Source organism: Carcharodon carcharias, chromosome 5 (assembly GCF_017639515.1).
Source record: "Carcharodon carcharias isolate sCarCar2 chromosome 5, sCarCar2.pri, whole genome shotgun sequence".
Lineage (NCBI taxonomy): Eukaryota > Metazoa > Chordata > Chondrichthyes > Lamniformes > Lamnidae > Carcharodon > Carcharodon carcharias.
In genome coordinates this window covers 96,711,455-96,733,771 of record NC_054471.1, presented here as the reverse complement: position 1 = coordinate 96,733,771, position 22,317 = coordinate 96,711,455, and the positions used below count along the sequence as shown (strand labels likewise).

The 22,317-nt window shown below is 44.3% G+C and overlaps 1 protein-coding gene across 5 annotated transcripts in view; it reads right to left on the bottom strand.

Annotated features, from left to right (window-relative positions):
- The window catches only part of arhgef10 (Rho guanine nucleotide exchange factor (GEF) 10), a 397,136-nt gene that overhangs the window by 326,867 nt on the left and 47,952 nt on the right, over positions 1–22,317 (bottom strand). For 4 of the 5 annotated variants that reach the window (XM_041187543.1, XM_041187546.1, XM_041187548.1 and 1 more), the window contains exon 2: positions 21,056–21,163. In XM_041187543.1, coding sequence (XP_041043477.1) covers positions 21,056–21,092 — 37 coding nt within the window. In that variant the 5' untranslated portion in view covers positions 21,093–21,163. Of the gene's footprint in view, positions 1–4,920; positions 4,960–21,055; positions 21,164–22,317 lie in introns of those variants that run through there. The other variant, XM_041187545.1, reaches the window with a different exon arrangement.

Genomic DNA, 22,317 nt, shown 5'->3' with positions numbered 1-22,317 from the left:
TTCTATTACAGCTTTATCAGACACTGATTACAAAACGACTTTACTCTAATCTTTAGAGACATTAAAGGAAGTTATTCACTGAAATAGCATGCAAGGAACAAAGCTCAGTTCTTAAAATGTTCCTTCCTGCATTCTGATTGTGATAACCCAGCTCAAATTTAAGGCACTTCAACAGGCATCCAGATTTTTCTTGAAAGACATGGATTGCAACTATCAAAGAAAAATGATTGGAGCAAAGAATTTTACAGTACAGGACATATTGTGCCCAAAACTCTGTGGAGGTTAAGTGGGCTGGTGGGGGTAGAATCTCAGCATGTGTGCCAGTATGCACCTGTGATTGGGTTTATACTGCAACCTGCCTCGAGAGCTCAAACCTGTATACACACTAATCTTACGTCAAAGGGAATTACATACACCTCTGGGAGTGCCAGGGTACCAGCAAGTGCACCTCTGGTGCAGCCTAACCCATTTTTATGGTGCCCTTGCACTGATATTCCCCTTCTAAGAAACTCCGATACATGAGGATGCTCATTGCTGCCACCACCAGCTTTCCCAATGAGGCTACAGGAACATAAAAGCAGCACAGCAATTACCACAACAACTCATGAAAGCTGAAGTAACAGCAACAGAATGTTTTTGTTTTATTACAAGCCATCAAAAAATGTGCTTAGACCTACTAACTGAATTTTCTTGCTATGTCCTTTAAATATTCTATCTACACTTGATCTTTTAGCAACCTTGGACACCTATTTAGGCATGATTTAATTATACCCGGTGCTTTGCATGCTAAAAATTAAAGGTGCAGGACAAAGAATGTCATCCAGTTTTTGTTATAATGAAGCTCTCACCCAAGACAGGAACTTCCTGTCTCCATTTAAAATGCTATTGGAAACACACCCAATATACAACGAGGAGATCATCTAGCGTAATGGGTCACCATCCTTTTTCCGGTCACTACGCATTATGTTGACAAGGTACATTGGGCATAAATATCTGGACTTGGAAGGTGATTTTTTAAGCAGGTGCTTCATTTCCAATGTCTATAGAATTCCAGGAATACTGTCAACTTCAGCTGTGCAGAAACATCATCAGATTACCTGTACATACCTCATTAACCAGCCAATCCCTGAAGTGGTTAATAAAAGGTGATGTTTGTGGTGACAATGCATTCTAAACTTGCACCTATTTTTCTTTGAAAAAGTTCATACATTCTAAGGCTGATATGCCACAGGGGTGGGAATGGGGTGGCTAATTTCCAGAATTTTAGGAGGTCACAGAGGTAGGTACCTGTTTTCAATGCCTGCATCGCTCACCCAGGGCACCAAGGTACCTTCCTGCTCCAGCAGAGCAGAATTCTAGTTGAAATCATTCAACCCAGAGATAGGGTTTCCAGCACCCCTAGAAATTGAAATTTTGCTGCCCGTAGATTATATTTGCGAGGAGGCCGAAAAATATCACTGGATTCTTGAGATCTTGTCCCATGTTCCAGACCTGAACACTCAAGTTGACTCCGTAACCCCCAGTTCAAGGCCTGGTACATCTGTTGTCACCAGGCTTATCAATGTCAATGATAAATTACATTTCAGAGTCCAGAGCACAGGATCCTCTGGCATTGAATATCCATCTCCCAGACTCCACTCCCTCCAATCCCATTGGATTTTTAAGGGAATAGCAAAGACTCAGCTCCTTTCAAGGTCCACATTCCTGGCCCAGTTCCCAGAGTTACTGGTGTACATGGGAAGGGCAACAATTTTCAGCTCTAGGCAACTAATGATGTATCTACTGATTATGAGCCAGTGATAGGTTGCAGGAGGATGGGGGTGGTGGTGAGGGGGGAGGGGTTGGTGGTGAGGAGGGAGTGCTCAGTAGTAGTGAAAACCTCACACACAAGTTAAGGAATGTCCATGATTTAATATAATACCACAGCTGAGAGTGATCAGACTCCATGGTGCACTTTTCAAACTAAATGCCAAGAAACAATGAGACATGATTACTTGACACATCATGATTAACACTGTCAACAGGCACAGATGCATCTCACAGCTGCAAGCATTTTGGAGGCAGCAGCAGGGGGAGGCTGCAGGAGAGAGAAAATAAAAACTGATGCATACACCAGTATTCTGCTGGGCATTCAATGTAAACGCTTTTCCAAAGTGACTAGGCAGGCCATCAATAATGGAGGGAGAACAGAAATTTCAGCCATCATTCTTCTAGAACAGGAAGAACAGTTAACAATATTTGAGTAGAGCTGTTGCACACTACTGTGAATTACATTGCAAAACTGCGACAAATCTCAAAGCTGAAAACACTTCGCTCTGCCACCAGCAAATTATTTTCCAGCTTCCACTTACTAACAGATGGAATATGCCAGCTTTAAGGACCACCCCTGTTCTCCTGTTGTTTCTGAGCCACTGTGACCCATTTTAGGCCTTTCTTGCCCTGGGAACTGGGCCAGGAACATGGACCTTGAAAGGAGCCGAGTCTCTGCTATTCCCTTAAAAATCCAATGGGATCAAAGGAAGTGGAGTAGGGGAGATGGATATTCAATGCCAGAGTATCCTGCGCTCTGGGCTCTGAAATCTAATATATCATTGGCATTGATAAGCCTGGTGACAACAGATATACCAGACCTTGAATTGGGGGTTACGGAGTCAACTTGAGTGTTCAAGTTCTCACTGGAACGGTCATGTTAAAAAAAAGTTTCTGGATTCAACAAAACTTTTGTGAAGCAGAAGTAAATTTGTAGATCAGAGGAAAAGACGCAAAAGTCACTTGCGCATTTTTACTTTTCAGAAGCAGAGCTGACAGACCTTCCATCTGTGGTTGATTGATTTTCTGATATAAAAAAAATCAGACACCATAGTGACAAAAATGCAGAAAAAGGCACAGGTCATATAACAGGGGCTTCACCTATAGAAAAAAGAAAGGGCCAGTGCCACTGTCACTTTTAATTCTAATACAGCTGGAGTTGGCTATTTTTTTAAAAATCAGCTTACACAAGAAGAATTACCACAGTAAAGATGCAAGAGAGAAGTACTTTTACTACTCTAATATTAATATTCATTATTAAAAATAATCCTGAACTAAAAAATGAAGTCTAAAAATACTCCAGATTTTCCTTTGCTTTTTATTTTATCCTTCATTTTTTATTGGTTTATCATCTGTTTAGTTTTTTTTCCACTCTTTATTTAACCCATACAGCTCCAATCAAACCTAAGTGTATCATCCAGTGATACGCCCAGTGAATATGGAACTGTTTGAACATCAGTTAAAAACTAACTAAATCATTTCAAAACCCCAATTAGCCTTTCAGCCATAGATGAATAAATCTTTAAAGTTTGGACTGGTCACATCATAAGTTTTCTACACTCTTTGCAACTAACTGTCAAGTTCATGAAAAAGTGCAGATTGGCTGATTCATCAGCAACCCAGGTGACCAGGCACCACAAAGCAAAGAAGGGCTAAACATTTAGAAAGAAAAAACAAGAAAGGCTTGGATGTATATATTGTTTTACGTGACCTCAGAACAATTTGCACACAGTAAACTCCCACAAAGAGCAAAGGCACAATCACCAGCTAATCTGCTCTACGGATGCTGATTAAGAATATATATTGACCACCAGACACTAGAAGAGCTCCTCGCTATGCTTTGGAATAGTGCCACAGAATCTTCTGTGTGCACCTAAAGGGACAGACAAGAGCATGAGGCTAACATTTCATTTGAAAGATGGCATCTCCGAAAGCATAGTACATCTTACTACAACGCAGTCCTGCACCGAAATGCCAGCCTAGATTGTGTTCAAGTCCCTGGAATGGGACTTGAAGTCAAAGCCCCTGACTCAGAGGCAGTGCACTGCACTGAGCCATGGCTGACTTTTATCCTCAAGTGTTATGATAAACAATAGAATATGGTGATGCAGTTGCCACAAAACTGGTCACTATACCGCAAATTCATTAAGCTGCCTATACATGATATCACCATAATAAAAAGGACTTTTTGCTGTTCTCTTTTCTCAGTAACAAAGATAATGGAATGGAATTCTATATCTGTAGATGCACAACTCAGTCAGTAGCTGATATACACCCTGTCCAATTCTTCTTTCCATTGACTTCAATGGAAATAGGTGGATAACTGGTGATAGATTCTCTAAAGCCAGCTTTGAACCCTCTATGGTCTCCAGCATTTGAAACCGAGTCCTCACATTTTAGACTCTCAGTGCATCAAAGCCCCAAACCTCAAAATGAACCCAAACTCTCATCACTAGGTGAACACAAATATAAAATTTGTGCATTTGCAGAGAGTACAAAATAAGCTGCATTTAAATTAAACCAATTTATCTAACAAATTTATTCACATTCACAAACAATGGAAGCTCTTTCACAAAACATTCTTGCCTCCTCTACTTCTTAGTTTAAACAATAAATTCAAACACACACACAGTGTGCAAAGTCGAAGTTTTTCACTGTCTAACCAGTTCAGGGTTTAAATAACATGGTGTCTGGAAGACTAAATATTGGTCAAATTGAGATACCGCATCGGAGCACAAAGTTCCAGCATACAAAAAATCAGTTCACAAATTCAGCCATGAAAATGTAAATGTCCACAAAAAGATTTTTTGCTGTTATGCTAGTTCAACATTTGGCACGAAATATAAGACAGCCTTTGAGCCTTGTCCCAAAATGCTCAATAAATACAACTGCTTTAGGGAAAATAATTTACATCAAATATCCATCCCTATGCTTATTTATACAAGTAGGACAAATTCATATATTTATCATTCCATTATCAGCAAACAAAATGACATTTGACATGCACGTTCAGGACAGTCCTGGCAGTTTTCACACGGGTGTTCAACCCCAACATGGTCAAGAAGTTCTCATCCTAATAAATGCTCACTAATGTCAAAACTAAATACAAACCTGTATACATGAGAGCTGCTGCCATGACATACACACTCAAGACAAGTTCTTCCCAACTGCAATCCGAACAACGACTTAGTATTTTCTCCAAATAACTGACAGTCATCCTGTTCCCGTCTTCTATTTCCCATCTAATTCAAGGCACATCCCATAAAGAAAGGTCCATTGTATTTATGTTATCATTTGACTGATTGTTATGAAATTTCAATATCAAATGGTGTTCTATAGAGCTTTATGTCCGCCTTGGGCAAAAGGCATTAAAGGGCAACTTGTAACCTCTTGATCCATATTCATCAAAATGCAGTCCCTATCTCACACAGAAAGCCTGCCTTGTTGACAGTAAGATGAGGACTTACAGAAATTTTACCAATCAGTATTCAAGTTTGTTTCCCAAAATTTAATTTACTCCGCACTTAAACTTTCACAATTTTATATAAACTGCAAAGATATACATGATTGCAATGATTCTGAGCTATATGATATATATCAGATACATCTATTACAGAGATAGATTATTATCCCCTATACATCATTTGGAGTATTTAAACAGTGATCCTGTTGCTTATAAAGGTTCAGGCAACGACAACCAGAATAACAGCAGAACCAGATTATAAAACTGAACTGGGTTTTCTTTGGAGAAAAGAATACAACTCAAGTATTTAAAAGATAGCAACACACACTCTGGGTGCATTTACCAGCATTGTTCAACATTGAGAAAATAATTAAACAAGTCAAGTACAAAATCACCAAATCTCAAGCAAAATAATCCTGGTTCCCCCAACCTCAATCTATCCACCCCTCTCAACCTAAGAGTAGTAGATTTATAAAAAATAATTCATAATTTATAAAAAGAATTGGAATGAGAAGCCTAAAAGTGGGGTGGGGGGGGGGGGGGCGTTATTAGTAGAGAGACAATCAAACGCAATAATATTCCATAAAACATAATGGTTCTGGGGCTATGACTTTGAAAATGCCAACTTTGAAATGTAATTTGTGAAAAATTATAATACAGATTGATAGAAATTTTGTTTACAATTAATGATGCCCTGTTGTTTACTTTACTTGGACCTCTTCCAGCATTGCAGCAGGGTTACCTGGGTAAAAGTTCAAATGGTGAGAATGCAATGTAAAAAAAAGGAACCAACTCCTTTGTTCATTATTCAACTGGTAACACAAGACAAGTGTTGCTCTGGGGAAACCAGGAAGAGACCGAACACAAACTACGAATTTATTTTGGTACACCTGCTCCTTCATACAGAACTCCATTTGGATAGAACAAGACAAACTCCTCCATTGCAAATGAAAACACATGAAATAATCAAAGCTAAAAGAAAAAGCTCCCAAAGCCACAGTAGAAAATACAGAAAAGGTACAAGGAAGTGCATCCATACAATATGCATTCCTAAAATGACTATGATCCCACTTGTCCAACAAAAATTGATTTCAGTTTTTTGCTTCAAATTCCAACACACCCTGATGGTTACTGAATATCAATTAATTGGTGTCTGTTCCCGGCATCATGGTTTTCTTTCACTGGAGGATTGTATTCAACATGACAAAGGAAAATGAATTGCATTAGCAGCTGCTCTGCTTTTTCTCTCAACTATTGTGTCTAAATATACAATTTCTCTACCTGCAAAAGCTATTATTCTAAATTCTGTTAAAAACAGCTGAAGCATAAAAGAGAAGGCTGAAAATGCAGCCACCATCCCACTGGTTGAGTAGACAAAGACACACAAAATGCTGCCCAACTCAGCAAACCTACCTACATTGATTCTAAATAACCCTGTAGGTTTTTTTAAAAAAACAAATATTAAATTGCAGTAAGGCGCTTGAATTAGATATCAGACTGGTACAGACCTTACTTTGTATGCAACAAAATTTACTTTGCCAGTAAAATTGATCGGTTGCATCTGGTTTATCCTGTCAAAGGTGCATACTATGTTCTACAAAATGGTTAATGGCGGACCTGCGTTTTCAAATAAATGCAAACATTTGACCAATCAATCCTTCTTGTTGTGCAATACAAGTTGGTGCTTTCTTCTGAAAAGTACAATGTGGCTCTTTATCAGACAGTAATTGGCCATGAGACAGAGCTTACACAGCTTGAATGTTCAGAAAATGTGTCCACAATGTAGAAATCTTAATAGCTTGGTATTTCAGCAGATTCCATTGTACCTCTGCAGTGCAAGGGTAAAATTAGATTTCACACAATCATTCTTCACAATGACTTCCTGAGCTCAGTGCTTACATACACGGGATAATTGTACTAGACAGAAAGTAAGTTCGTCCCAAAAGGAACAGCAAAGTGGTAGCTGAGTATTAGTGAGGAGCTGTAAGCAAGTAATGGAGCAGCCATTCTAAGTATGTAAAATAGATGCTGTTACGATCCCATCTGATGTTATAACTGGTGGAACCCAGCTTGATAGATCCTAACTTTTACTTGTTTGTTTAGCTACGTGGAGAGTAGCTGCTGAATAGAGTCAGAGGAGTCAGCTGATGAACTTTTAACAAAAGAGGAAAACATTTATTAAACAAGAAAAAATGAACTATATTACCCACAGCTATACCTTTACAGAAATATACAGATTAGTAAGGATAACACAAGTTACAAAACCTATCTCATACTCTAATGTCCACAGTAAGTACACAGTCCACGTATAATAATAGGCAAACTATGGACAGGCACACCATACTCTGAAGCCAAGCGACTGGTGCCACCTCATCCAGATGGTATGGATTTCTCATCAACTCCCATCAGACGCTTGTTGCACCGTGAGCCAACCAGTCTCACCGCACTCTGCCTTTCACATAAGGGTTTCCAATCTTCACTCTCCAAGAACACGCCTTGGAATCTTCTCACAAAGCGACACTTTCTTTCAGGTGCCTTCTGCAAGGGTTCACCTTCAGGGTTTCAAATTCTCCTCCCGATGTTGCTCTACCCTGGGTCACCACATGCATTCAAGCTTTCTTCCACACTCTCTCACTGACTCAGCCGTCAACACTGCACCACTGCTTCACACACCCATAGCAAAAAGTTACCGACTTTCAGCTGTCTCTTTGGACCTTCTGACTTCAAGCTGTTCTCGCTTTAAATCTGCATCCTGCAGTGTTTCTCTCTAAGCATGAAGCTTGGAACCTTTCTCTGCTCCTCACTCTTAATTTCACTTAACAGGACCTTTTCCAGGTTCCTATCATTCCTTGGACCAGAAGGTCTGCTTGGGACTCTCTCTTCCACTCTCCTGGATTTGGGGACTTTCTTCTTTAGCTTGGGACTGGTTATGCATCCCTTCTAGGTTGTTTCTGCTTGGCAGCTGTCTTCAAACTGAACTCAAAACTGTTGTTTCTTTAGGGGGACGTGTGTGTCTGTGTGCACGCACGTGTGTGGGGCCTACATCTCTGGACCCCTGTTGCTAGGCAACAGCAGAGTTTTTTTTTACTCTTGTATTTGCTTAACTTCTCTTAGAGTCGTAAAACTCATTCGAAATGGAGGCACCTTTTAAAGTGAAACTTAAACTCAACTTGACCTTTTCTTAACACACAAATACAGGAAATACAAATCAAATTTAAATTTTAAAGTTAACACTCATTCCTAATACCAACAAATATAAATATAACTTGCTTAAACTGTCAGTATCTCCTAACAATGCTCTCCAATTTATATGCATACAGATTGTTGAAGGTGTAAGATTCACCTTGGTTTAGGGTAAATGGTCCGGAGCAAGGGGATGCACAGTTCACCAGGTGCCAGAGGTAATCAGCACCTTGGTTTAGGCATCAGGAGTAGATGGAACCCCCAACGAAGCATGAAAGCATGGTAGGGAAGCATTATTGGCATGAATACATGGCCTCATCTCCCTTATATGGAAGGAGGAGAACATGCCAGGAGATCTCAGAAACGCTGTAATCGTGACCATCTTCAAGAAAGGTGACAAGTCCGACTGCGGTAACTATAGAGGAATCTCTCTGCTGTTGGCCACAGGGAAGGTCATCGCAAGAATCCTCCTTAAATCAGCTGAAGAGCTCCTCCCAGAGTCACAATGTGGATTCTGCTAAGGCACACAACAGGCATGTTCTTCACCGTGTGGCAACTACAAATGAAATGTAGGGAACCAACCCTTGTACATGGCCTTCTTTGATCTCACAAAAGCCTTCAACATCATCGGATGCAAAGGATTATGGGGCATCCTCCTCCATTTCGGCTGCCCCCAAAGGTTTGTCACCATCCTCCCCCGCTCCATATTGACACGCAAGCCATGATCCTGACCAATGGATCCACCACAGGCCCAATCCACATTCGGACCGGGGTCAAGCAAGGCTGTGTCATCGCAACAACGCTCTTCTCAGTATTCCTTGCCGTAATGCTCCATCTCACCCTCAACAAGCTCCCCACTGGAAAGGAGCTATACTACAGAGCAAGCAGGAACCTGTTCAACCTCCGCTGCCTGCAGGTCAGATCGAAGGTCATCCCATCCTCTGTCACTGAACTACAGTATGCAGATGATGCTGGCGTCTGCACACACTCGGAGGCCGAGCTCCAAGCCATCGTCAACACCTTCACTGAGGCATACAAGAGCATGGGCCTTAAACTAAACATCTGTAAGACAAAGGTCCTCTACCCACCTGCCCCTTCCACACCGCACTACCCCCCAGTTATCAAAATCCACGTTGAGGCCTTGGACAACGTGGACCACTTTCCATACCTTAGAAGCCCAATATCAACAAGGACAAACATCAACGACAAGGTTTAACACTGCCTTCAATGTGCCAGCGCAGCCCTTGGGCCATCTGAGAGTGTTTGAAGATCAGGACCTCAATCCCGGCACCAAGCTCATGTCTACAGAGCAGAAATGATACCTGCCCTCCTATATGTCTCAGAGACGTAGAGCAGCCACCTCAAAACTCTGCAGGAGTACCACCAGCACTGCCTTCACAAGATCCTGCAAATCCACTGGCAGGATAGACACCCCAACGTCAGAGTTCTCACTCAGGCCAACAGCCCCAGCATCGAAGCATTGACCACACTTGATCAGCTCCGCTGGGCGGGCCACATTGTCCGCATGCCTGATACAAGACTTTCGAAATAAGCGCTCTTCTCGGAGCTTCGACACAGCAAGCGAGCCCCAGGAGGGCAGAGGAAACACTTCAAGGGCACCCTCAAAGCCCCCTTGAAAAAGTGCATCATCCCCACCAACATCTGGGAATCTCTGGCCCAAGACCCCTCAAAGTGGAGGGAAAGCATCTGGGAAGGAGTTGAACACTTCAAGTCTCATCGCCAAGGGCTAGCTGAAGCCAAGCATCGAAAATGAAAGGAGCGCATGGCAAACCGGGCACCCCACTCACCCGCTCCCCCTACCACCATCTGCCCCACCTGTGACAGAAACTGTAGGTCGCGCATTGGACTTTTTAGTCACCTGAGAACCCATTTTTAGTGTTCAAGTAAGTCATCTTTGACTTCGAGGGACAGCCTAAGAAGAAGAAAGTCAAATGCCTACCATTTTGACTGGGACATAGTAAGTAATGGAGCAGCCAGTCTAAGTATGCAAAATAGATGTTCTCCAACTCTTTCTTTTATTCATTCACAGGATGTGGGCTTCGCTGGCTAGGCCAGCATTTATTGCCCATCCCTAGTTGCCTTTGAGAAGGTGGTGGTGAACTCAGATGCACATGGCTTGTTGAAGGTGTAAGAGTCACCTTGGTTTAGGGTGAACGGCCCAAAGTAAGGGGATACACAGTTTACTAGATGTCAGATGTAATCAGCATGGGCCAGAACACAATTAACTGCTTATATCTACTTGCTGAATTGCAAGAAGCTTACCATTTCAAACAGAAACCAGAAATTAATTAATCGAATTAATCTATTTTCTTTACTCTTGCTACTTGATCCATAGTTATAGCCTGAAATATCTGGTCTGCCAAGAGTTTTATTTCAGTCCCTGTGTATGGAAAAACTTCAAGCTGTGCACCTTAATGATGAAGTGGGTTCATTGTTCTCTCTGCTACATCAGATTGCTTCAGACTCAAGGTAACGCTTGGGTCATATGGAAGCTAGGACTTCCTTACAGCAGCACACTTCTTCCTGGACATGCAAAAAAGTAATTGAAGAGCACTTGAATAGCAACAATATTGTTTGCATCAGGTTTGACCTCTCAGAAGCCTTTGAACACACATTAGGAGATGCTGTATTGCTGAAAACATGTGTTAATACATGTTGCCAAGTGGTGGGAGAAAAACCACAGATACAGCCTGCATATTATTTAATTTCCTCTAAAAATAAAGGAACAAAATAAATATTAAAAACATAAGACAAAAACGTAGCAAAGTTCAAATGTAGGCTTCAAAGAATGAAAAGAACTCTGCCAGGAAAGAATCCTAAAATTGGTCTTGGTATCCCAAGAACTACGGAGGGGGGATCTTGATGATATTTTATCCCCCTTAAGTGATAGGCATGTTCTTATTTGGCTTTGCATTTGCTGCATATGCTTACATGTAAAACAAGGTATCAAGGACATAGGTGCCTTTTATCATGGTATCCCAAATGTGATTTATCACCATCAATGGAGATGGGGTGAAACCTAGGAAACCAATGTAGACTAATCCATTCACCTCTGCAATGCTCCCCAGTGTTCAGCAGCGATCATTTTACTTAGCTTCGCCTGTGTTAAACTTGTATTATTATTCCACTATTACACTCTAGTATCCATTCTGTAAACATTTGAAAATTAAATAAAGATGATGCAATTTGCAATACTTCACTGCTTGCAGCACATTTATCTATAGATATTGTAAATGTAAACTGTTTGAAGCATCAGGATAATGTCAGTTGAAGTTTGATAGGAATCAAACGATAAATCATAAGCAGAGATTTTATGTAATGTATATATATATTATATATGTTAACATATAAACTTTATATTTACAAATACAATCCAGTTTCCAGGCATCTTACCTTTAATTTTTGGAAGTATACCATTTTAAGAAAATATGAAATTGTTAACTCAAACCCACATATTATAGGAATCGATATTGTAATCCACTGAAGAATATTAAAATACCAATCTATTTCTAAAATATATTCTATGTTGCACACTTGTGGCAGTTGTCTCATTCTGGGTAAAATAAGCCCTTTGAATTCAAAAGCATGAAAGCTGAAACCATGCCCGATCATGTAGACAGATTTTTCCCACATTAATGTGCATACGAAGGTATAAATTAAGCACAGGGGTAGGCTGTATGGACACTTGAGCCTGCTCCGCCATTCAACATGATCATGGCTGATCTGATTGTGGCCTCAACTCCACTTTCCACCTACCCCCGATAACCTTAAGAGTCTCATGTTCATCAAGAATCTATCTACCCCTGTCTTAAATATTCATGACCCTGCCTTCACCGTTCTCTGGGGAAGAGAGTTCCAAAGACTCACGATCCTCTGAGAGAAAAATTTCTTCTCATCTCTGTCTTAAATGGAAGACATCTTATTTTTAAACTGATATTTCTCATTGCAAAATTCTTGTGGCACAATCGGCAGCCTCTCACATTGCAGATCTTCAAAAGTTCCATACACAGGCCTGGGTTTTCCACTTGATATTGAGCAAATGCAACTTTAATTCATGCTGCTTGACCCTTGATGATCAGAAAATCACCCACTGGGGATGCATAATCCTCTCATTTGCATTCCCAATGTGCCCAAAGAGCAAAGAAGCAGAAGATTCAAGGTAATGCTTTTAAATGAATTTTTAAATTTGTCAAATACCTAATAGTTTATCAAAAATGGATTCCAGTTAGTTCAGAGGAAATGCTCTTATTTCTGTAACACGGAATGTAAAGTGCAATTAAGCAAATCCGCATTGCTGGCTAGTATGTTCATTCTTGGGTTCATTGCCCAAAAGCAGGTACCACCTATAGCGTGCAATCTCCACCACAGGTAGAGCAAGGAGACAGGCCCCAAATCCATTGCAGCCGGAATGGGGATTGAACTCCATGCTGTTGGCACTGTCTGATCTATACCTGCCATCCAGCCAACTGAGCCAACCGGCCCTCCAAGGAGTCAGGGTTGCTGTGGCAACATGCATTTTTACATGCATGTTGCAGCCTGGAGCTATGAATGGTGATGGCAATAGCTCCAATTTCTTTCCATCATGCATGACCAGGAATCTCTCCTGCTCTTACCACCTATCACTAGTGTATGTTGGTAAGACTTACAAGTTGATTCTCAACCCATTTGGCTGCATTATGAAAGTCCATTCCTTGGGCATCAAGTCCTGGAATGGGACTTGAACCTGGAGCTTCTGACTCAGAGGAGGGATGCTACCCACCGCGCCACAAGACCTTCTTCCAGTATGTATATGCCACGTCAATGAACCATGTCTGCTCTCTGCTTCTATGTATACTTAACAAGTGCTAAGAGGCACAAAGTTAATCAAAATGGCTAAGACTAATCACAGGGCTAACAATCACTTTCGGTATTTCAGTCTCTGGTCTTTGGTCAACTTTGATTTGAATAATAACTCTCTTTTATAGAAGCCTGGATCAAAAACAATAATTTCATATAACTGAGACAGTTACCTGGAGCTGGATTTTATGATTTTCAGCAGGGTGAGGGAAGTAGAACGGAAAGTGAGCACTGTCTCAATTGATGAATCAAGCGCCGCACAGCCAATTAGCAGCTGTCAGGTAGAAAGGTAGCCAATTAGCAGAGTGATGGGCAGGCTCTTCATCCCATCGGACTTCTAGGCCAAAATACTAGGCAGGGAACGTGACTAGTCATGGCCACCAATAGAAAGGCCCCCTGCCCTCTCAACTGCTCTTTATTTCAGATGGCAGGCTCAAAAGAGTTAATAAATGAAGTCAAAAAACATACAGATGCTGCCACCTTTGTCAGCACACTCTGTTGCTACATACAGCCATTGTCCCAGTGGCAAGCCTTCATTTCCACCTCTATGTTGCCTCATCATACCTGCCATAAAGCACTCAAAAAACCTGACACCTGGAAAATGCAGCGGGCAACAAAAAATTTCATACAATTGGCTCATTGACAAACTCAATAGCTTTTTAATTTGTCATTTTAAAATAGCGCGGTGGGCTTCTGATTTGTGCCTGCTTGCCTTCCATAATATCGGAAACTGGCATGATGGCATAGTATTGCCGACCCGACATCATCACGCCATATTTTACACACGCGCCAGGGGTTGGGGGGGGAAAAGACAAGTGGGCAATACACCCATAAAATCCAGCCCCCGGTATTTGGCAATTCCCTTCTATTTGCTATGCTAGGCAGGAGAAAGCTTTCAGAAGATCCTTCATCAGTATCAATTCTTTAGCAAAAGCTCATCAAGGACTCATTTGGTGTACTGCAAAAAACCACTAAGATTTCTTGACTTCTACTGTTTTAAAAGGCACCGAGTTAAATGAGGCATTAAGATGTGCTGTTTGCTTCAATGTTAATGATATTCTTTAATAAACATGACTCTCAGTCGTCAGCCTAAATCCTTTGGTGTGTTACAGTGGCATTTTCTATTGATTGGTTAGTTTGGAAAGGGAAAATGGGAACCTGCACTATTTCTAATGCACTTAACAATAAAAAAAATCATCGCTCTCTGTACCCAATTATTCCAAAACACTTCCAATTATTTTCAGTTCAAAAGGAGTTAAAAGTTTCTCTATGAAAGCAAACTTTTCTCACTGGATCTCGGTTCATTTACAAATTACAACATGGTTTTACAGTAAACAGTTGAAATGATTGAATTAATCTTCACATACGTTTATCAGTCAAAAAGAGACCTTGCAAAAGTTTTGCTTGAAATCTTAATGTAAGCTTGCTACTGAATTCCATTATTTATTTCAATATCACTGACACATATACAATGAATACAAGCTAAACAGCATCCACAAAACGAGAGAAATATGAATATACAAACAAGTAAGATAGCCTCACATTATGTATTGGTCAATTCATGTCTAGGTTTGCCCGACAAAAAAATGTCAGCCACACCTTCTAAATGTGTTTCAACAACTCTCAACAGGAAGATCTCTGCCCCAGAGTCAACATGTTTATTTATTATCAGAATAGCTGGTTTTGTACGCTCATGCAATGTTTTCTGCATTTTTAAAATATATTCTTGAGGTATGGGTGTGGCTGGCAAGACTGGAATTTATTGCCCATTCCCAAGTTGCCTTTGAGCCACCTTCTTGAGCTGCTGCAGTTTTTTTATAGCGAGTATACTCCAACAGCGAAGTGACAAGGGTTTATGATTTTGTCTCAGCAACAATGAAGGGATGATGATATATGTCCAAGCTCAGATGGTGTCGATTCTGTTTTGATAATTTTGGATGGAGTAAGAGAGCAAAGAGGGGAACAGTTACACAAGACATGAAAACAGGTTGCACATGTTAATGAGGTCATAAAAAGTAAACCAAACACTATGGTTAATTTGTAAAGAGATAGAACTGAAAAGCAGAGAAGGTATTTTAAACCTGGATAAAAATGTGTAAAAGATTCACAAGAATGATACCAGGACTAAGGGGTCACAAACATCAGGAGACACTGGGATTCTTTTCTCTTGAAAAGAGGGTAAGGGATGGTAGAGATCTCAAGATAATCAAAAAGTTTGATAAGGTAGATGTAGAAACAAAACAACCCTCTCTTGCCAACACAAGATTGCTGTCAAGAGCTGTCTGCGCATGTGCGTAAATCTAATGATGTCTCTCGGCTGCTCCCAGACTGCCAGTATCCCTCTGCGCATTTGTCAACGACATCAGTATGTTCTTGTGCAGTGATGTCACCACACATATGCACACAATCCTTGTCGCTCATCCACTATCCCAACATGCCCCATGTCCACCCTCCTCGCCCCATACGCCCTCCTTGCCCCATAACCCATCCTCACCTTCCTCGTTGCACCATTCCACCCTCCACCTGACCCCATCTCCGTGCCCTATCCCCATTCCCTCCCAACTCGCCCCATCCCCCCTCCCTCCACACACCCTCTCGCCCTCCCTCAGCACACCCCACCCCCATAACTTCCTATTCACTCCACTCCTACCTCTTCAACCCCTCCTCCTCCCCACTCCTCCCTCCTCACCCCGTGACCCCTTCACACCTGTTCCCCCTCCCGTCCCCACCCCCTTCACACCCATTCGCCCCCCCGTCCCCACAACCTTCACCCCCTTCACCCCCGTTCCCCCTCCCGTCCCCACCCACTCCTCCTCCTCCCACTCCCATCCCTCCTCCTCCTCCTCCTCCCCACTCCCCTCCCTCCTCCTCCTCCTCCTCCCCACTCCCCTCCCTCCTCCTCCTCCTCCTCCCCACTCCCCTCCCTCCTCCTCCTCCTCCCCACTCCCCTCCCTCCTCCTCCTCCTCCCCACTCCCCTCCCTCCTCCTCCTCCTCCTCCCCACTCCCCTCCCTCCTCCTCCTCCTCCCCACTCCCCTCCCTCCTCCTCCTCCTCCCCACTCCCCTCCCTCCTCCTCCTCCTCCTCCCCACTCCCCTCCCTCCTCCTCCTCCTCCCCACTCCCCTCCCTCCTCCTCCCCACTCCCCTCCCTCCTCCTCCTCCTCCCCACTCCCCTCCCTCCTCCTCCTCCTCCCCACTCCCCTCCCCTCCCTCCTCCTCCTCCTCCCCACTCCCCTCCCTCCTCCTCCCCACTCCCCTCCCTCCTCCTCCTCCTCCCCACTTCCCCTCCCTCCTCCTCCTCCTCCCCACTCCCCTCCCTCCTCCTCCTCCTCCCCACTCCCCTCCCTCCTCCTCCTCCTCCCCACTCCCCTCCCCTCCCTCCTCCTCCTCCCCACTCCCCTCCCCTCCCTCCTCCTCCTCCTCCCCACTCCCCTCCCCTCCCTCCTCCTCCTCCTCCCCACTCCCCTCCCCTCCCTCCTCCTCCTCCTCCCCACTCCCCTCCCCTCCCTCCTCCTCCTCCTCCCCACTCCCCTCCCTCCTCCTCCTCCCCACTCCCCTCCCTCCTCCTCCTCCCCACTCCCCTCCCTCCTCCTCCTCCTCCCCACTCCCCTCCCTCCTCCTCCTCCTCCCCACTCCCCTCCCTCCTCCTCCTCCTCCCCACTCCCCTCCCTCCTCCTCCTCCTCCCCACTCCCCTCCCTCCTCCTCCTCCTCCCCACTCCCCTCCCCTCCCTCCTCCTCCTCCCCACTCCCCTCCCTCCTCCTCCTCCCCACTCCCCTCCCTCCTCCTCCTCCTCCTCCCCACTCCCCTCCCTCCTCCCCACTCCCCTCCCTCCCTCCTCCTCCTCCCCACTCCCCTCCATCCTCCTCCTCCTCCCCCCCACTCCCATCCCTCCTCCTCCTCCTCCCCCCACTCCCATCCCTCCTCCTCCCCCCCACTCCCATCCCTCCTCCTCCCCCCCACTCCCATCCCTCCTCCTCCCCCCCACTCCCATCCCTCCTCCACCTCCTCCCCAACTCCCATCCCTCCTCCACCTCCTCCCCAACTCCCATCCCTCCTCCCCCCCACTCCCATCCCTCCACCTCTCCCCCACTCCCATCCCTCCACCTCTCCCCCACTCCCATCCCTCCACCTCCTCCTCCCCCCCACTCCCATCCCTCCACCTCCTCCTCCCCCCCACTCCCATCCCTCCTCCTCCTCCTCCCCCCCACTCCCATCCCTCCTCCTCCTCCTCCCCCCCACTCCCATCCCTCCTCCTCCTCCTCCTCCCCCCACTCCCATCCCTCCTCCTCCTCCTCCTCCCCCCCACTCCCATCCCTCCTCTTCCTCCTCCCCCCCCACTCCCATCCCTCCTCCTCCTCCTCCCCCCCACTCCCATCCCTCCTCCTCCTCCTCCCCCCCACTCCCATCCCTCCTCCTCCTCCTCCCCCCCACTCCCATCCCTCCTCCTCCTCCTCCCACCCACTCCCATCCCTCCTCCTCCTCCCCCCACTCCCATCCCTCCTCCTCCTCCTCCCACCCATTCCCATCCCCATCCCTCCTCCTCCTCCTCACTCCCATCCCTCCTCCACCTCCCCTCTTCCATCCCTCCTCCTCCTCCCCTCTCCCATCCCTCCTCCTCCTCCTCCTCCTCCCCCCCACTCCCATCCCCCTCCTCCCTCCTCACTCCGTGCACCCCTCCTCCCTGTCCCCCCTCCTCATCCCCATCCCCCCTCCTCACCCCCGTCCCCATGCCCCCCTCGTCTCCCCATCCCTCCCTCCTCACCCCAGCACCTCGCCTTCTCATGCCCTCGACCCCCTTCATCAGTATGCCCCATCCCACCCCCGTCTGCCTCCCACTTGGAGCAAATTTGCTGTCCGGGGCAATGTTTTGAGTGTTGTTGGAGCTGCACATCCAGACAAGCAGGGAGTACCTCATCACACTCCTGACTTTTGTCTTGCAGATAGTGGAATGGATTTGGGGATTCAGGCAATGAGCCATGTACCACAGAACACCCAGCTTCTGGTCAATTATAGTAGCCACATTTTTGCGGTTGGTCAAATTAAGCTTCCGGTCAATGGTAACTCCCAAGATGTTGGTGCTAGAGTAATCAAAGATGGTAACAACATTGATGTCATGTGGAGGTGGTTAGACTCTTTTGCTGGAGATGATCATTGCCTGGCACTGGTTTAGGGCAAATGTTACTTGCCATTTATTAGCCCAAGCCTGAATGTTTTCCAGGTGCGGTTACGTGCAGGCACGGATTCTTTCCTTATTTGAGAAATTGCAAATGGTAGTGAACACTGTGCAATCTCCACTTCTGACCCTAAGATGGAAGGAAAGTCGCTGATGAAATAACTGAAGATATTTGAGCCTAGAACACTGCCCTGAGGAACTCCTGCTGTGATTGCAGGGGCTAGGATGAAGGCCTCCGATAACCACAACCATCTTCCGTTGGGTTAGGTATGACTCCAGCTAGTTGAGGGTTTACCTCCTGATTCCCACTGACTTCAATTTTACTAGGGCTGCTTGAGGCCACACTCAGTCAAATGCTGAATTGAAGTCAAGAGCACTCTCACCTCACCTCTGGAATACAGCTCTTTGTCCATGTTTGCATCAAGGCTGTAATGAAATCTGGAACTGAGTGGCCTTGGCAGAATCCAAACTGAGCATCAGTAAGCAGGTTATTGGTGAGTAAGTGCCACTTGATACATCTGACAACACTGTCGATGAATCCTTCCATCACTTTGCTGATAATTGAGATCAGGCTGATGGGGCGCTAATTGCCTAGGTTGGATTTGTCATGCTTTTCACGGACAGGGTACACCCAGGCAATTTTCCACATTGTCAGAAAGATGTCGCTATGCAGTTTAACTAAAAGAGCTTGCCTAGAAGAACAATTGGTTCTGTAGCACATCCAACTAACCCAACTAAATAATGCATAACTTGCATTGTCAGATCTGCTCACTTGGTCAAACATAACATGCCCACAGTATATTTCACCGGATGGATAAAGTAGTTATAAAGTGGCTCAAAGTAAATAAGGAAATAGTATAGAACAGAAATGCTCATACAATTGTTAAGATAACCTTGCACACAGTAACTTTACAAAGAATGCAACTTTTTAAACCAGCTTTGCCACGCCATGGCAAAAGCAAGTATTTTAGCTGATTATTCGTGGGCAAGACAGTTGTTGGATGCACATGATTTAATGCACAAAATTTTTCAACTATGGGAGAAGGAAAGACATCCTCACAAGATTACACACTGAGTGGCTAACAATATGGTCATTACATGCATTAAAAATACTCCATGAAAATATGCATTATGGATTGCCTCGTGAATTAAAAAGGCAACCCACTGTATAACAAGCAGTTATGGTGACATGCAAGAGCCACTAAATTTGGGCCTGAACTTTCCCAGAGCGGCAACCAGAATCAGACTCTGTCCCTAGTTTTTAAAATCTCAATTTTTTTTGGATCCTACCTCATCCAGCTTTCCAACTCAGGCTGGATGAGATCAGGGCAGGCCAGCCCATTCCCAAGGCCTAGTGTCGAAGGCAGCTCTATTGGCACTAGCTGCCATGAACCAAGTTAGTTTAAAGGTCTAGCCAACCTCAAATGTCCTTAACAGGCCAGAGAGAAGGTAAGTGTATAAGGTAAGTGGGTAGGATTGCGGGGGGGTGGTGATTGGGGGTTGTGCCTCAGGAAAGGGTGGGGTGCGGTGGAGGTGGGTTGTGTGGGTCTGGGCCTTTGGTGGAGGGGGTGTCAGTTCTGGATTATGGGTGGTGGGGGAGGGTTAGTGAGGTGGTGCAGCTCGGGGCAGTGGTTGAGTCCCCTGGGGTGTCAATCTAGGTCCGTGTAATAATTACCCAGAAGTTAGAGACTTTAATCCTTCTAACTTTTCTTGCTAAATATTGATGCAACCCAGTCAGGACCATTCAAAGTTTGCGGTTTAAATTGCATTTTCAGATGGTTCGCAGTGCAGGGCAATTACCCAGGGGAAGTTTGCATTTCTAGGCAATTGCCAGCAATCCTTACACCTGTGAACTTCCAGGGTGGGGTATACTTCCAGGTATACCCAACCCCAACCCCCCCAACCCCACCCAAATACAACACCCTGGAGCTTAGATGTTATAGCCTGTTATCTATGGGTAGATACATCGTAACACAGAAAGGATCAAGAAATGTGCTCATGTGTGAAGTTGCAGGGAAAATTTTAGCTACTTTGTTCCATCTAATGATCGAAATGCTCATTGGTGGCAGGATGTTCCATGAGAAAATATTTTGTACAATGAATATCGGGAAAGCACAGTTACATTCAATTTCAATTCTAGTACCAGGATATATGGACTAAACTTCCAGACAGAGTAAATGAAGCAATAACTGCATCATTTAAGAAGCAATTTGATGGCACAATGTGCAAGGGTGGGGAAAACACTAGGATCCCGCAGGACAGATGAACTTAGATAGGTCCAATTGCCTTCTCCATACTTACTTATCTTGTAATAAAGGAATGAAAGTAATATCATAAACACATCACAATAGAGGAAAAAAAATCTATTGTACTTAAAAAAAAATGCTAAAATTGTCCAAGACTCATGCATTCCTGAAACATGTGAAAATTCACCATCTCCATTTAGGCGGGCCCAGTTTCATCTGTTGCGTCATTGGTTTCCAGAGGTATTGCAGTCACCACTGCAGATTTCATAATGTTTTATTAATTTCTACACAGGGTGCAGCTTAAAGAACTGCATAGTTTTTACCTTCAGGAGGAGGGGGTGGAAAGTCATCCTGATCCATGCTGCTAGGATCTCACCTAGAGTATGTTCTCATTGGAGTGTGCAGTGCATCCCTTGATAGAATTCATTCCCCTGTATGAACAAGGAATATAATTAGTTACGATGGAATTTCTTTTAAAAAAATCTTGGCTGAAAGTCACCAAACAACAACAAAAAAGTTTGATACTTATATAATTAGCCTCTATCTTTATCTGGAGAAGGTGCAAACTTGTCCAGGCATGGCGACAAAAATCATTCAGCGATAACAAAAACAGTAAAAACAGGCCCACTACCGAGTCAATTAAAAAAATGTCTACTTATGTGTTCACAATTTTCAATTACAACAGACATCCTTTGTTTTATGTTTCACAAAAGTGAAGCACATGCATAGAGCAAAACAAATTGTGACTTGATGAACAACCACTGTTAAGTATACCATGTAGTTTGACTCAAATATCCCATTGACCAATCCAAACCAATCAAAAATCAGCTTCTGTCACAAATAGGAAGGGTTAAGGCCATTACCACCAAATGACTCCATTTCCTTCCCCCCCCACCCCCCACCCCACCCATTTCGGGCAGCCCCCTGTGCAAACCCCAATACCCACAGCTAAAATAATGTATTAAAAGATATTAGCAAACCAGCTAATAAAACAGAACTAAAGTGTTGCTCGTGAACTATGAATGGTTCCTCCCTTGACATCTCATTCCTATTTAACCTCGCTGACCCAGCCACACCCAGTGTCTCAATTTTCTGAATGTTCCGTAAACAGACTCCAAAGCTCCCTCTACTAACACATTTCAGGATTAAGTCAAGTAACAGGCAGCATAAAGGCTCAAATTGAGATGGGGTACTCCCCAGGAAGTGTGTTCATCTGTCACTTCCATCTCTCTGACTCACTTAACCTTAACTTCTAATGATCTTCCTGCATCTTCATTTCATCTTCTGTGTCCTTACATTTTGTTTCCCAAATTCTCTTTCTTACCTTCCCATTTAATTTCCTCTTCTGCTGTCACTACAACCATGGGAGGGGGTTGGAGCAGCACGTAGAACCAATTGGATATAACAAACACAGACTCAGGTTACTGAATGGGTTAAAGGCAGCTATACCAATTACTTTATGAGAAAGATATTGGGGTTGCTGTTATATGCTGGTAGTGGGGCCCTAGGGTCTGCTGAATGGTGGTCTTCTATGATGGTGTAGTTTACTGGGGCAGGGTAAGGGTGTTGGCATCTTGGTCTTTTC